Source organism: Colletotrichum lupini, chromosome 3 (assembly GCF_023278565.1).
Source record: "Colletotrichum lupini chromosome 3, complete sequence".
In the NCBI taxonomy this organism is placed as follows: Eukaryota; Fungi; Ascomycota; class Sordariomycetes; order Glomerellales; family Glomerellaceae; genus Colletotrichum; species Colletotrichum lupini.
Genome location: NC_064676.1, coordinates 6,391,919 through 6,407,658, shown reverse-complemented (window position 1 = coordinate 6,407,658; position 15,740 = coordinate 6,391,919). Strand labels below are relative to the sequence as shown.

The following is a 15,740-nucleotide window of genomic DNA, read 5'->3' as shown; positions in this document are numbered from 1 at the left end:
AGGATTATAATAATTAGTTTAAAAACGATTATATTTTTAATTTTAATAAATACTTCTTTATACTTAGGGTCCTAAACGAATAGAGTATCTTTTTATATTAAGTTATTAAGAGGTTTAATTATATTAATATAGTTTTTAAAAAATCGTTAATAAACATTAACGAATCCTAAGAATCCTTATACGTTTTTAACGTTTTATAATATAAGCTAGTCCTTAATTACTTCTATTTTTAATATTTATATATAAATTTATTTTAATATAATAATATATTTAAAAAAGTCTATTTTTTATATATAGAACTCGTATTTAGAGGGTTCGGTATATAGTTTAGTATTTTAGAGTTTTTTAAATATTATATAAATATATTTTTTATATATTTTAAGCCGGGGGAGAAGATAAGAATATTATTGATATAAATAATAATAAAAATATCGACGTACTCCCGGAGTACGTAGTTAACTATTATTTAAAAAGTTATTAGAGTATTAATAAGTTTAAAGGGCATAATAAAGTACTTAAAGAGTCCTTTATAAGTTTAGAATACCGTTTTCTATTTATCTCTTTTTTTAATCTAAATCTAATTAAATACTTTTTTAAAATTTATAATAATAAACTAATTAGCTTTATAAAATAGATTTCTAAACTTAGTAATAAATAAGGAAGGATAGTAATTCTTTTTTATAATTTTGTTAAGTTTTTTATAGTTAATAACTAATCTTCGTTTCTTTATTCTTTTTTTTAATACGAAAAATAAGGGTAATTTTATAAAAGAATTCGATAGTTAAATAAGTCCTTTCTTAAGTTTTTTATTAATATATTCGTTAAAATATTCTTATTCTTCTTAATCTATTAAATATATCGAAAAGAACCTAGGTTATATTCTTTTCTTAAATTTAGTTTTTATATCCCAGCTACTATATTCTAATAATCCTATTTCTTTAGGTTTTATAAATAGTTTTATATATATTTAGTACTCTTTAGGTATAATTTAAAGTTATTACGATCCCTAATCGTTAGTATTAGTTATAAACTTCTTAAAGCCTTTTACTATTTTAATAAAAACTATATATCGTATTTATTTTCGTTTTTTAGGAGTTCTTAGAAATCCGTTTAAACCTTTTTTTTTTTTAAGTCGTTTAATAACTAAGTTTTTTTAAAGGACCTAGTTAATAATCTAATTTATCTATAGGTTATGCTTTTATAACTATAAAATTCTTAAGATAACGTTAATATTTCTAATCTCTATAATATTATATTATAATTATTTTTATTAATTATTAATATATATTAAGAAGTATACGGTCTCTTAATTAATATATTTATAGTTATAATTAACTCGTTCTCTTTTTATTATGTATAATTAATATAAGTTATCCTTTTATACTTATAATAAATTAAGTTTATTTACTACTCTTAATAAGATATAGGTTTTTTATATATTATTATTAATAATAATATTTAATCCTCGTTTATAAATATTAAAATTAATTCGTAAGTATACGTCGTTACGTTATTTAGTTATATATAAGAACTTTTCTTTTATTTTTACCTCTCGTCGTTCTTTTATAATTAGCTTTTTTAATTTTTTATTATCTACTTCTTTAGACGTGTTTTTTACTTATGTTTTTTTTAATATTCTTTTTAGGCCTTAGCTTTTTTAATATAGTAAATCTAGTATTAGTTATGTTTATAATTTTCTTACTCTATATATTCGTTATTAAAGTACTTTATAAAGAAGTTAAGGTCTAGATTAAATATAGTTCTATTACTATTATTAAAACTTAGTAACGTCTAGCTAAGTAGTTAATCTTTTATATAAATATCTTTAATAATTTTATTATCGCGTCTTTATAAGTAAAAACGACTATCTTATTTAAATATAAAATATTAAAGGTATTTATTATCTAAGCATTTTACTTAGAACAATTCCTTATAAAAGGGGTTTTTAGGGTTAAATAGAGAGTAATTTTCGTCCGTATAAGGGGTTATCGTAATCTTCTTACGTTCTCTGGTTCTATAAAACTAAATAACTTAGTTATTTTTAAATAAATAAATATATTTATATTATAGTTTATTATTATCCTTTTTAGAACTAGTATTATTAACGCTAAGTAGTATTTTATAATCGATCTCTATTTAAGTACGTTATTAAGTAACGTTACGAAGTTTATCCGAATTATAAAGTAATTTTATTTTATTAAAATAAAAAGAACTAGTTCTTATTTTAATATCTTCTTCTTCGATCTTAAAGTCGATTCTTTCTTTATTAATAATTCTAAAGTTAAGAGTTAGTTTTTTAAATACTTCGATCTTATTTTTATATACGAGGTCTTTAAGCTATTTCTTAACTTTATAAATAAATCTTTTATTAGTATTTACTTATTATATTATATAAATAGACTTAGTTAGTATTTTATTTAAATTAAGTTCTTCTTAGAACTTAATAAGTTATTTTTAGTTTATATTATTTCGTTATGCTATATATATAAGGCTACTTATAATATCTTTTATATTAGGTCCTCTTTTTTTAAACTTAAGGAGCTACTCCTTTATATTAATTAAGAGTTTTTACTTAATTTATTTTTTAAAAAGGTTAAGCATATTCTTTATAATAAGGTCCGTTTTACCCTTCTTTTTTATATTCTTATAAATCTAAAAAAGTATAATAAGGTATTCGATATTATTCTTTTTAAAAATATAAAGTTAATAGGTAGATATCTCCTTTTTCCTTATTATTGTTACTAAGGTTTTAATAAGTAATAAGGTAGATTATTTATTATTCTTAAGTTATTTAAAGTACTATCCTATATTTTTTACTATCTTAATAAGTAAAGTAGTCGTTATTATAATAAGCTATTTATAAAAGTTATCCGTAAGGAATTTCCTTATTTATAATATTAGCTCGTTTTTTAAAATAGGTTAGTATTAAATACGCTTAGGTTATCGGCAGTCTCTAGCTATATATCCTAGCTTATTATAGTTATAGTATTTAAAGTCTTTTTTTTATTATAGTTCTTTGCGTTTTATAATACTAAAATCTATAGGTCCTCTATATTATTTATAAAACGTGCTTTATTATTATTAGTTTCTTAAGTTATTTTGGTAATTATTTAATAATTTACTATAGCTCTAATATTTTCTACCGGAGTTAGCTTAAGGGCGTTATATATCTCTTTTTTTTTTTATCGTTCGTATAGTCGGGTATTAATTCTAATAGCAGGTTCGACGTATTATAAGAAATTTATTAATATTTTTATTTTACTAAGTTTATCCTTAACTTTATTTTTTAATCCTTAGTAAAATAAAAAAATACGGGGTTTTTTAATAAAATCGAGTCGTATTATAAGTTTTTTAAACTTAGTAACGTAATACGAAGTAAACTTAGTTTATTAAAAGTTAGCTAGGTCTCTCTTAGCTTATCGTTTTTTATTAAAATCCTAGAATAGGGATTTAAGGGCGCTTTAAAATCCTACTATATTATTAAAAATATTTATAATTTCCTCTTTATAATATAATAAATAACTATTATTATTAAGGAATTTTTTTTAAAAGGGCTCGAACTACTCTAGGGCTCGTTTTTTAAAAAAGGTTATTGTATAAATAACTCGCTTAGCTTTACCTCGGAAATTAGTAATATAGAACGTTTAGTAAGTTCTAATTTAAATTAAGAACCCCTTAAAATATTTAATAGTTTTATTAAAAATAATAAGTACGTTAAGCTTAAGTTTTTTTTATTTATCTATAAGAGTTTTAATAATATTAATAATAGCTCGGAGGGTCCTAACTTCTTATTCTAAGTTATTTATTTCTTTTTTTTTAATTCTTAAGTTAGTTATAGCTTTATTAATTATATTTTTAAAAGTAGCGATATTTTCGTTATTTTTAGTTAGAGTTATAGCTATTTAAGTAGAGTTATTATTAAAAAGCTCTATAAGTTCTTTATTCTACTTACTACTCTTCTTAATAATATATCGTATTTTTTTATAATTTACTTTTTTAAGAACTACGTTATTATTAAAGTTGTAAATAATGTTAAGTATCTCGTCGTCCTTAGCCTTAGTTAGCTCGCTAACTAAGTTAATAAGTTTTTTAAAATTAAATAAAAAAGTACTTAAGGTCTTAAAAAATATCGTTATTCGTTTTATTACTTAATAAGTTTCGTAAGGTTAATTTACTAAATAGGAATAATTAAAGTATTATAGTTAGCTAGTTATAATAAGTATATTAATAAAAGTTAAGGCTACGAGTACTAAGTAAATAGTATCGTAGTTATAAATAGCTTCTTTAAAGCTATGTTTATAAGTTATAAAATAAGTAAGGCTTTAGTAATTAATCGTAGTCTTATTAAAAAGGGTTCTTAGTAAAAATAGTTAAAAGTAATCGTAAGATCTAATATTAAGTTAATTATTAAAAAAGCTATAGAAGTCTATTTTAAAGCTTAGCTTAAGTTTATATTATAGATAAGTCCGCTTATAAATATATTTTTTATTAATAATTATTTTTATTTATTAAATAATTACTTAGTAAATATTAATAAGCGATTACTTAGAATAATTATAATAATTACCTTATTACGTAATTACTACTTCTTATTTATATATAACTTATTTATAGTTCTTTTGTTCTATAAGAGTTACTTTATATTCCCGTATTTCTATATATATAATATACCGTAGCTATTATAAGCCTACGGGGCGGGCCCTAGTCTTAGTTATGTATATTAGGTCGTAATAGTAACCTAGTTAAGTACCACTATTATCATTATACTTACTAAACTAAAATCGATTTTTTAATATTTATAAAATATTATTACGTAAAGAAGCTTAATGAAGAAGTAATTAACTTACCGAGGCTACGCTAGGGCGAGACCGAGCTCTTAAGAATTTATAGACGTCCTATATATTAAAAAGCCGTAAATTAGTTTAAAGTCTTTTAAAGTACGGTTATTATTTAGTATTAAAACCGTAATTTTATTATTAATCGATCCTCTAACTACGCTTACTCCCTATAATAGCCTAAGCTTAAGATAGCTCTTTATACCTCTTTTCGCTAGTAGCGTAATAAGAAAAAGCTCGTTATTATTAGTTAGTTTAAAAAGAACGCTAAGCGGATTTTTACTTAGTAAAATCTAAGTAGTAAATATATATATATATATATATATATTTTTTTTTAGTTAGTTCCGCGGCTTTTAAAATCGTATAAGGATTACTTAACGTCGACTTACTAAATAAGTATTAAAACTACTTATAGAATATTATAAAGTTATTAATAGCTTTTTTTTTTTTTTAACGAGTTAATTAAATAGGCCTAGTTAAGGTAAAGCGGTTAAACCTCGGAGATTTACTTAGGAGTCTAACTTATTAATTTCTTAACTTGCGGATTCTTAACCTTAATAAGACCTTAGTTCTATTTAAGTACTTCGATAGCTATACGTATAACGATATTAAGGCTAAGATTATAGTTGATAAGAGTAACTATAGCGGCTAAAGTAAGCGGTAAGCTATATTTATACTTTATATACTTATTAATAGTATATAGCGGATTAAACTAAAGATTATTTTTTATAATAAGCCCGTAAAAGAAGGAGGTTAATTATAGAAAAAGGAGGGCTAATTATATACTAAAAGAGTAATAATTAAGTTTAATAAGACTACTTATAATAATAAGTACTTATTTAAATAGTAAATTAAAAAGGAATTAGTAATACTAATTAAGGGTAACGAGTACTTTTTAATAATAAACGTCGCTACTTTTTATAAAATAAATTCTATCTTTACGTAATTACGTTAGTATAATATTATGCCCTACTTTATTTTACTAAGTACTACTTCCCTCCTTTAACTTTTTAATACCGTAGTTAATAAGCCCTTTAAGTAGTAGTTTTTAAAAATAATTAACGCTTACGTACTTAATAAAGAAAAAAAAGTAGTTAATTAGTAAAAGGAGCTTAAGTAGGAGATTAGTATAAAAAAGATAATAATTACTTAGATAGTCGCTATAGTAGCTATGTAATTAGTTAATAAAAAGGGCTTAATAATTAGCTAGGCCTTTTTAGAGTATAGAATATTTATTTAGCCTAACGGTGACTAAGTTAATAAGATCCGGATTAAAGACGTACTAACTAAGGCTATTAATTATACTAAGTCAAAAGTATATAATATAAAAGCTTATATTAAATAAAAGACGCTATAAAAGGAGATTTTAGACTACGCTATTTAGAATAACGGGCTAGAGTATATTTTTATAATAAAGGACGTCCGTAATAGTATCAATAAGTAGTATATCGACTTAATAGTTTAACTACTTAGTAATTAGGCTATTAGAGGTTAGGGGCGGGCTAGAGGCTAGGGGCTACTTACGTACGGCTTTTAATTAACCTTTTTACCTATTTTTATTAATTCGATATAAAAAGCCTAAATCCGTTAAGTTTACTAAAATAATTATTAAATTAGATTAATTATAGGTCTAGCCTTAACGGCAAGCTCTTATTAGTCCGATTACCTAAGATGTTAGCTTATACTAAAATTACGTAGCGGCCGTATTTGCCTAAATTAGGTAGTATTATGGTTCTGCCAAACCGCTAGCAGGGTTGGCACGGGCTAACGCAAGTTCGAACGGCGATAGTATCTACGGTATTTCAATTAGCAAAGGCGCCTGACCAGGACGACTGGCGCTCTAGTTGAATCGGGATGGAAAATATCAGAAAAAAGTTGTTGGGGGGGCACAGGGCCAGAATGGTGAGAGACTGAACCGATCAACCGACAACGAGCACAGATTCGACGAGTCGACGACGACAGCGAGCCGCCATACCAGGCCTGATTGAGGGTAAATCCGCGAAAGGAAAGGAACGCCTTCTCTCCGGGCTCTCCAGTGCGACTCCGGAATGCCACGCCATAACCCAATCGACCCAAGTCGAGACACAAGGCTCCATCAGCCCTCAAGTTCTCCCTCGCCTTCTCGAATCCGAACCTCTGTGCCGTCCCACGATCCACCTTGCCGAGCCTGTAATCAACGAGTCGTCGTCAGCACCGACAGGGGATGATGCTGGACCTGGTGGAACCTGCGTCTCTCCGCTCTTGGTGCCAACTTGGCAGTCCGCTGCACTAATGTCCGGGGGCCAAGTGACTTTTGCCTGCCCAGACCAGCGTATTGAGCCAGTGCTACGGAGTACTTGTCCTGACTCCTGTTGTCATGCTAGTAACGGTGTGTCTCTCTCCCTTCCACCGCATGTTGCAGCTCACACCCATTCTTGTTTGATGTACCATAAGCTTCGCCTGCCCGCCATCAAGAGACGAACTTCTGTGGATTTGCTTCTCCATCATCTTCTTGGCGCCTCTGACCGCTTCGTCGTGAATCGTCCCCCGCGAGCTCGTCGGGTACTAGCGAGCCATCGCCAACACACATGACTGTTCGCAGGCATCGACGCCGAGGGTCGTAACCAGAGACATGAAGGAAATCTGCACTTACCAGGCACTGCAGAACGTACTGATCGACTTGACGGGGATCTCCTCGCAAGTACGGATAGGATGTTAATGTGTTCCTTGCATTTGGGAAGCCCACCCACACAGTTCGAACTTTGTACCCCCGATTGGGCGCGGACGTACGCACGTCAAGCTGGGGAATCGGTTTCATCTTGGTAGCTATCGTGGTACCTCTGTCTGAACCTTTTGAACAATGGCAGTCGGCGCCTGCGTACCCGGCCGCCGCTCATTCGCTGGCAGAAGCACATTGTGAGGTACAATAAAGCTTCTTGCAATTACCGTGCGAATGGGCTTCAGGCCTTTCCAGTGTAGAGTCTAGACTGACTCTCAATCTCTTTGTGGATTCAATTGTCTCTGTCGTCGTCACATTGTGGGACAAGAGCGAGAGTCTCGAGCCAACGGCAGGCTTCCTTTGAGGTGTGGTGGTCCCCCCCGCGGCAATTACTCTAGTGAAGTGGCTCGGCCACTGATGGGCAAGTGTCTCATCCGCCCGGTTGTGCCTGAAGATCACGACTCCAAGTCTGTTAGTCTCCCTTCTGCTCCAGGTCTGCATGGTGCATATTGCCGAGTTTTCTGGTGCACTCCTTGAGGTATGGCATTTTGGTCACGCCGCAATCATTTGCGCGAGACATTTGAGCTTAACGAGCCTCTGTTCACGGTTTGCCTCTCGAGATATCTGTCCCATGGCGATTATTGGATGGTTGCATATGCTCCCTGTTGATGTGCAGGCCCGAAGTTGTCTTTGACAGATGGTCATTGGAAGGAAACCGACCGGTTGAGAAGGTGAGGCAACAACCTTGAGAAACCGCTAAGATCTAGCAAGTCTCAGTCTCGGCGGTATTGTGTGGCCAGTCACCCGATGCGATTTTCCCGTAATGAAGGTCCCTCCATGAACCCCGTCCTCATCTCCTGAATTCCGCCACTCCGATGAAGGAGGAGAGCGGGAGTTAGGAGGAGGGGTGGAGAGGAGAAAGAAGGCAGAGGAAGATTCGCAAGTGGTGTCTCGGGCGGCTGTCAGCTTCGAATTCCATTCGGGCGCTGGGGCACCCCCTACAGGATACGAAAGCCTGCAGCTCGTCCATTACGTAGTATACCGTCCGTAAAGGCTGCACCGACGTGCTTGCACCAGAGAGTGACCTGAGTCGATGGTGGAAATAGTACAGGCGGAGGACGCAGAATGGCTGAGCGAGAGAGGCTCAGCACTCCCCCCATGGGAGCTGTGAAGCCGATTGATAGGGTCGGGGTGACCCCTCGGAGGGTTGTATGGGTAAAACGACAAAGCAAACGGGCGATGGCGATCAGCGAGTATGTCAAACCGATCCTAGTCTCCTACCTTAATTCTGAGGCGATGGAGATTCCCATGTTCATTGCGAAATGGGGCCACCATTGGGGGTATCTCTGTCGTCTTCCTTACCCGTCGCGTAGTAGAGTGGATGTGCGCTGTATCTAACGACGAGCAGCAAGCGTCCGCCGTCAGTTGGAGTCCAATTCTCCAGAGCGTTCCGCCAGCGCCAGGGGAGTTGTGGCAGATGACGATCGCTGATGGGAGGGTTTCTCCCTCTTTTCGAGCGCAAGGAGTACTGAGTCGGAATTGGTCAGTAATCTCCCGAATACATGTATTTCGAAAGACCTCGTCCATGATAGTCTGAAAGACAAGCGACGCGCCGGCTGGGCGGAAAGCAAGCACCTCGGATGGGCTTCTGATCGCGTATGTAGCAGAGCGCTCCCCGCTGACTCTGGATAGGCGGGTGGAGTCTGTTCATTAACCATGCGGGTTCGCAGAATGGTGAAATTCCAGGAACAAGTCTGTTAGGCGCACAAAGTGGAGTGATGAGCGCTGGCACTTCCCGACGGAGTCTTGAGAGGGACGTTGTGACCACCTGTTGCTCAGCATTTAACCAAACCGAACCAAGGGCAGTGGAAGCGCCGCGGCGGCAGCGCCAGTATGTATGTACATGCGAGCGCACGCCATCTCGGAGGTTGGCGGGAAGTGAAGCAGACGGGATGAGAAGAAGAAAGCAGCAGATATTGACATGGCAAAACCTGACCTGACAGAGTGGGGGTGAATCTGCTGGAGTCTTGGAGGCGCTTTAAGCTTGAAGGAGTTGCCTCCGACATGATCCAAAGATTCTAGACTTGTCTTGCCTGTCGTTGCCTGTCTTGCCGCACTTTCTTCTCTAATCTCTCCCTGCCCTGCTGCTTCTTTCCCGCATCTCGAAAACAAGATGGGACGTGGAAACTGCTCGGGTAGCAATGCACCGCAGTATCTACAAAAAGACATTACCAGCAAGAGCAGCTTCCATAATCGACAAGGCCCAGAAACTTCGGGCTGAGGTACCAGTTCGAGATGATGTCACAGACTGCAAGGCTCAATCAAAAGCTGACAGGCCTGCGGGCAAGTGAGGCTAAGACAAATTCAGGTCCCCTGCTGGCATGCCTGCCACGCTTGCCATGCCTGCCATGCGGTGCCGTGCTAGTGCAGCAGTTGGGACTTGGGACCCGGTAGTGAGTCTCTCCTCCTGTCGTTCCGTGCTCTTTTTGGCAGGGGTTTATCTGGGAGGGAAGGGAAGTGACTTCCTGAGTTTCCCGCAGTCCCAAGGGACAGAGAGGAATGGTAGGAACGGACGGTCAGCACGCGGACAATGACATGGCAATGACAGAGTGGTAGGAAAGTGCTACCTATCTTGACGTCTAGTCATTTGAGGCTTTCAGTTGAGAGAAGGGAAGAACAGACGGAACCCAAAGGCAAAAGAGCGGAAGGCATCCAGAGGACGTCACTACGTATCTCATCTGCCAAGCAACTACGGGGGCCCCTCCTGATGTATCCGTAACGGCCACTCAATTTCACCTTTTATCTGCGCTTGCGGCTTGCCTTAAGTCACTTTGCGAAGGGACGGCTATGCGTAGATACTTGTAACCCAATTTTCCGTGCTTCTCCAATCTCCAACTGTTCTCGAAGTTACAAGTATCCGTACGTACTGGAGTATCACTAAGATTTGTGAGGGCCCCCAGTGCTCCTCTCGGCTCACCATTTAGCCCCGATATTCCAGCCACTGAGGTACTTCATCTCACCACTAGAAACTAGTACCGATCCGATGTACCTCGCAACATTGAAGGGATACACAAGATGGAAAAAAGACCAAAAAAACGGCTCTTTGAAGCCAACCGTTTCGGCTCCCATTCCCTCTGTTCACTTCATCCCCGTTCGCTTTCCTGAGCATCTGTACGGTGCCTCCCGTGGGACCACGTAATGGAAGTCTTGTCATTAGTCAATATCAAGCATCGCAGCTCGCCAAAGCAACTTGCGCTGACATCGCAAAACCACTTTGCCAGCAAGCCTGCAGCTTTAAGAGCATCGGCACTGCAGAGATGCTACGCCAAAGGCTTGGAAATGGTCCATCAGCGAATGTTTCCTACCCATTAATAAGCCTCATCCATCAAGGCTTGAGACTGCAAAAGCAGAATCCCAAAGAACCAGAGACGGCTCAGACAGGGGAGCCTTCTGAATCGAGAGTTCAGGGACCGGGCCAAGACCTTCCCGTTGCTCGTCCTACACTTAGGCCGGCCACCCTCTACTTTCCAAAACGGAGGACACGCATCCCTTCCACGCCATCTCATTGTCCGTGATGCTGCCAGCCTGCAACTGTCCGGGGCATCCCGCCACGCCTGCAGCAGCCGCAAGTATCCGGGGTCTGCGTCTGAGTACAGAGGATGGTACAGCGTGGGTACGACGCCTTCTTGCAGAAAAGCAAACATGGCAATAGGAGCGCTCCGTGACGGACGACGTACCTTTCCATGCGCGGCTGGCTCTCTCTCCTCCCTGGCCAGGCCTGGGCTGCTATTTGATCAAGCTGTCTATTGCGTACGTACGGATGCACAGTACCTCACGTTGCAATAAAACTCCGTAGCTGCAACCTTCACCTGCACGACGAAGGAGTCTTGGGATTCGACACGGCTGCCGTACCGAATGCCAAGCTTCAAGCGGTGGAAACGTTGCCGTACGATAAGGCCAAGAAGTCTCCAAGGCGAAGAGTCAGCGACAGCGAACAACAGACTAACTCACTCCCTTGTGCGCCTCCGGCTGCATCTGGCTTCTGCTTTCTTTTCTGCTCCCATTGCCGCCGAAAATCGTCCAATATCTCACCCACAGGCTATCCGAACATTGACTTCACAAGGAAGGTAGTCAGGACACGTCAGGCTCACTAAGAGGCGAAAAGAGAATTCCGTGACAATACCCCGTGCGTACCGTTTAATACCTCTCAGACGGACCCAAGTACCTTGCCTTGCCTACACACGTCCATTCACTACGCTATTCTAGGAAAGCTAAGTGCCTGGTCCCGGTCCCGGTCTCGCTACTTTGTGCTCCTGCTCCAAGAGTCCTGGGTGTGTCCTCGTCTTTGGTACCTCCTGGTCCCTGTTCTTGCTCCTACTTTGTAGTATGCTTGCTGTCACGAATACCGGTACGGATAGGAAAGCGGCAGCGAAGCAGAGCAGAGGAGCAACAACGAAGGAGCAGCAACGGCAACCGGGATGGATGGGAAATCGCTGGTTCCCTCTGGCCATCTGCGAACAAGGATGCGATGCCCATGCCATGCCTATCTTTTTCTCTCTCCATGCCATGCTCCCATCCAATCCACATTGAGGTCCCGCATTGCCCATCTCCAAGACTCCATCCCATCCCATCCCATCCTATCCACGCACCACGTCCCATCCCATCCCATCACGCATCGTCCATCACCCATCCCCTATCCCGACTGTCCAGCTTCGTGGTCCACAGTCCACAGTCCACAGTCCACAGTCCACAACTCTCGGACGGCACCGTCGACGGAAAAGAAGGAGGGGAGTAACAAGAAAAAGAGCCAAGACCCTGGAGGTTATATCAAGAAAGAGCCCCTGTGCCCTACCTGCTGCATTTTCCCCCTTGAAATCGTCCGTTCAGCCATTACTGTGGTACTGTTACTGTATTCGTGCGCTTTGCCCTCACTTTCGTTGGAGATTGATGAAATTCCGGGTTTGAATAAACCTGCCGCTCGCTCCACGTCTGCCCAGCTTCTTTCACATTAAACTACACCAGATCACCCCCTCCTCCAAGAGCTCTTCCCACCTCACTTCACCTCACCTCCCTTACCTCTCTTCCCGATTCACCTGTCTGGGACACATCACTGAACTTCATCGGCCACTTCTTACAACGGGCGCCAATCCCATGTGAAGCCGGTTTGAGCGTTAGTGCACCTATCCAATCCCACTTCCGCTCCCACGTACGCCGTTCGTCCTACGTCTACGCCGTCACCCGCACCCACCTTTCCGATCCCGCCAATTTGTACTTGTTCGCTCCAAAAGTACGACTCGACTCGATTTGTCTCGCTGTTCATTCACCAGACAAACCGCAGAAAAAGGAAGCAGAAACTGACTTGCCAAGCAACGCAAGGGAATTCAGCTTTGGGCTTTTGAGAACCCCATTTTCGATTATCAGTCACTTCTCAGACCCATCAATTTACACAACTCGCGGCCGTCGTCCGATCCTAAGAGTGTCCACCATTCACCACCCCAAACTCCCAACCCGTGTGCCTTCAAAAGGGCCACACTCGTCACTCCGACTTGCCAGCAAGATCAACAACTACCACGACAACTTGTTTTTCGCTCGCTTTTCGCAAACTCAAGCCACGTTTCTCTAATCAAGAGTATCGACTGGATCAATTTTTGATTTCTCTCTTCGGAACCCGTCGACATCCCACCGGCCTTGCGTACCCTGCAAATACCCCAGGCCTTCATCACAGTGAACAAAAAGGGACGTCAACCCTTTTATCATTCGTCCATTATCGTTAGCTCTGTTCGTCAACAGAGCATTCAATCGATGGCTGCAAGCTTTGCTCGTACAACCCTCATCACCACAGACTCATCCTCAACCGTCGGCAGTATGGTTTCCGAATCACCGGCCCTCAGCGCAGGCCACTCAGATGCTGCTTCTGGCACCGGAACGCCGAACTCCTCCCCTCCCGCTTCTAGGCCTCGCAGCCCCGAGCTGAAGCATCACGAATCGCTGGATGCCTCAGATCTGGAACCCCTTGAGCCATTGAACGTCAAGAACGTTTGCTTCGTTGGCGCTGGTTTTGTTGGTAAGTGAAATCGTCGCGATGGCTATCGGCATCGAATTCTCCCCCGTGGCCGTGGCCATGACTCTTGTCCATCCTACATCCTTGTTCAGCCCATGTTTTACAAGGCTTGAACTGCTTTATTAGCTCCAGATTCGAATTAGCTGGCAGGCGTCACGAACTTAATATCGGTGGATGCTGTAAATGTCACTGATTACATCTGACGCAAGCACGGTCGTCAAAATTGGACTCATACAGACCTCGTATTCGATAGGATCCAAGATGGAGCTAACAAATCACTGCAGGTGGCCCTACTGCGGCTTTGATCGCCCTGCACAACCCCGACCTTACCGTGAACGTCGTGGACCTCAATGCCGACCGTATCGCCGCATGGAACTCTCCCCATCTCCCTATCCACGAGGCTGGACTTCCCAAGATCGTCCGCATCTCTCGTGATGGTACCAATGAGGCGACAGCCTTCCTCCCCTCAGTCAGCAACTCCGTGAAGATTGCTCCTCGCAAGCCCAACCTCACCTTCACAACCGACGTCCAGCGATGCATCGGCGAAGCAGACATTGTTCTCATTTGCGTCAACACGCCTACTAAGACCTACGGACTCGGTGCCGGCTACACTGCCGATCTGAGCGCTCTAGAAGGAGCGTCTGAGACTGTCGCCAAGTATGCAAAGGATGGTGCTGTCATTGTTGAGAAGAGCACAGTACCTACAGGTACTGCTCGCATGATTCGCGAAATTGTAAGTTCTTAAACCCAAGAATACATCAACCACAACATAGTCCGTCTTCATAGCAGGAATAGATCGAAACTAATACCCGAATAGATGGCCCAGTACCAGCCCGACGCCGAATTCGAGATTGTCTCGAACCCCGAGTTCCTTGCCGAGGGAACCGCAGTGCGCGACCTTATGCACCCCGACCGCATTCTGATCGGCAGCTCTACCACTCCTGCTGGCATTCGGGCTGCCAACGCCCTCAAGAGCGTTTACGCCGCCTGGGTTCCCGAGCAGAAAATTTTGACCGTCAACACTTGGTCCAGCGAGTTGACCAAGCTGGTAGCCAACGCAATGCTTGCTCAGCGTATCAGCAGCATCAACAGCATCAGTGCTCTCTGCGAGGAGCTCGGTGCCGACGTGCAGGAGATTAGCCAGGGTATCGGCGCGGACACTCGCTTGGGCAAGAAGTTCCTCCACGCAGGTGTTGGATTCGGTGGTTCTTGCTTCGAGAAGGATATCCTCAACCTGGCCTACATGGCCCGTACTCTCCACTTGGACACCGTCGCCGACTACTGGATGGGTGTCCTTGATATCAACAAGTACCAGCGTGAGCGTTTTGCCCAGAAGGTTCACCGCGCTCTCAACGGCAACCTGCGCCGCAAGAAGGTGGCCATCCTCGGATTTGCCTTCAAGGAGAACACCAACGATACCCGCAACAGTATTGCTGTGCACATCATCACTGAGCTGGCTCACGAGATGCCCAACGAAATCGCAATCTTCGACCCTGGCTGTGACCCTGTCGAGGTGATGGAGGAGGTTCGTCAGTCTATTCCAGACGAGCGTGTCGTTGAGCGTGTCAAGGTCCACACCAACTGGAGAGACACCGTCCACGGCTCGAGTGCGATCTGTATTCTTACCCCCTGGTACCATTTCCGGTACCCGAAGCAGGCCCAGACTACTGCTCGTCGCTCGTCTGTCTGGAGCAGCCCCGAGGCGTCCCGCGAAGAGGCCAAGGCTTTCATCAAGGATACTCTGTCCGAGATGGACATTGTCGAACTTGAGAAATTTGTTTCTCGCACCAGCACCAACACGCCGACGGATCCATTGAAGCGCATGAAGGCCGAGGCTGAGTGTCAGGAAGGCTGCAAGGGTTGCAACTTCGATGCCGCCAACGAAGACTTGGGCGACCCGGTGGACTGGGAGTGGGCAGCGTCGGTCATGAAGCGCCCTCGTCTTGTGCTCGATGGGCGTAACGTCGTCTCCGTTCCCGACCTTGAGAAGCTTGGGTTCCAGGTCCAGGGCATCGGTAAGGGACTGGTCATCTAAGATGGCGTGCCCAGAAATAATGACGAGTCAAAGAAAGTGGTAGATGAGCAAGACTACATGAGGCTTTGCATTTCGTTCGGATATACAACGACGAAAAGGTACATTGGACGA

The 15,740-nt window shown here is 40.8% G+C and overlaps 4 protein-coding genes across 4 annotated transcripts, besides 1 other annotated feature; 2 read left to right on the top strand and 2 right to left on the bottom strand.

Annotated features, from left to right (window-relative positions):
* Positions 1-613: 613 nt before the first annotated feature.
* Positions 614-772, bottom strand: CLUP02_06678 (uncharacterized protein; the record flags this gene model as incomplete). Its single annotated transcript, XM_049285676.1, has 1 exon — positions 614-772. A coding segment is annotated over one exon (159 nt), but the record flags the coding sequence as incomplete, so codon positions are not given.
* Positions 773-8,802: 8,030 nt separating this feature from the next.
* Positions 8,803-8,868: a sequence feature (Short protein (CLUP02_06677, UQC81191.1) was converted to a misc_feature.).
* A 2,227-nt stretch (positions 8,869-11,095) lies between these two features.
* Positions 11,096-11,278, bottom strand: CLUP02_06676 (uncharacterized protein; the record flags this gene model as incomplete). Its single annotated transcript, XM_049285675.1, has 1 exon — positions 11,096-11,278. One exon carries the CDS (start codon positions 11,276-11,278, stop codon positions 11,096-11,098), a length of 183 nt encoding a protein of 60 aa, XP_049142818.1.
* Positions 11,279-12,011: 733 nt separating this feature from the next.
* CLUP02_06675 (uncharacterized protein) lies at positions 12,012-12,545 on the top strand (the record flags this gene model as incomplete). The annotated part of the gene is made up of 1 exon (XM_049285674.1): positions 12,012-12,545. The coding sequence occupies one exon, from the start codon at positions 12,012-12,014 to the stop codon at positions 12,543-12,545; it is 534 nt and encodes a 177-aa protein (XP_049142817.1).
* Positions 12,546-13,335: 790 nt separating this feature from the next.
* CLUP02_06674 (nucleotide sugar dehydrogenase) lies at positions 13,336-15,629 on the top strand (the record flags this gene model as incomplete). The annotated part of the gene is made up of 3 exons (XM_049285673.1): positions 13,336-13,597; positions 13,879-14,327; positions 14,412-15,629. 3 exons carry the CDS (start codon positions 13,336-13,338, stop codon positions 15,627-15,629), a joined length of 1,929 nt encoding a protein of 642 aa, XP_049142816.1.
* Between the last annotated feature and the right edge of the window lie 111 nt (positions 15,630-15,740).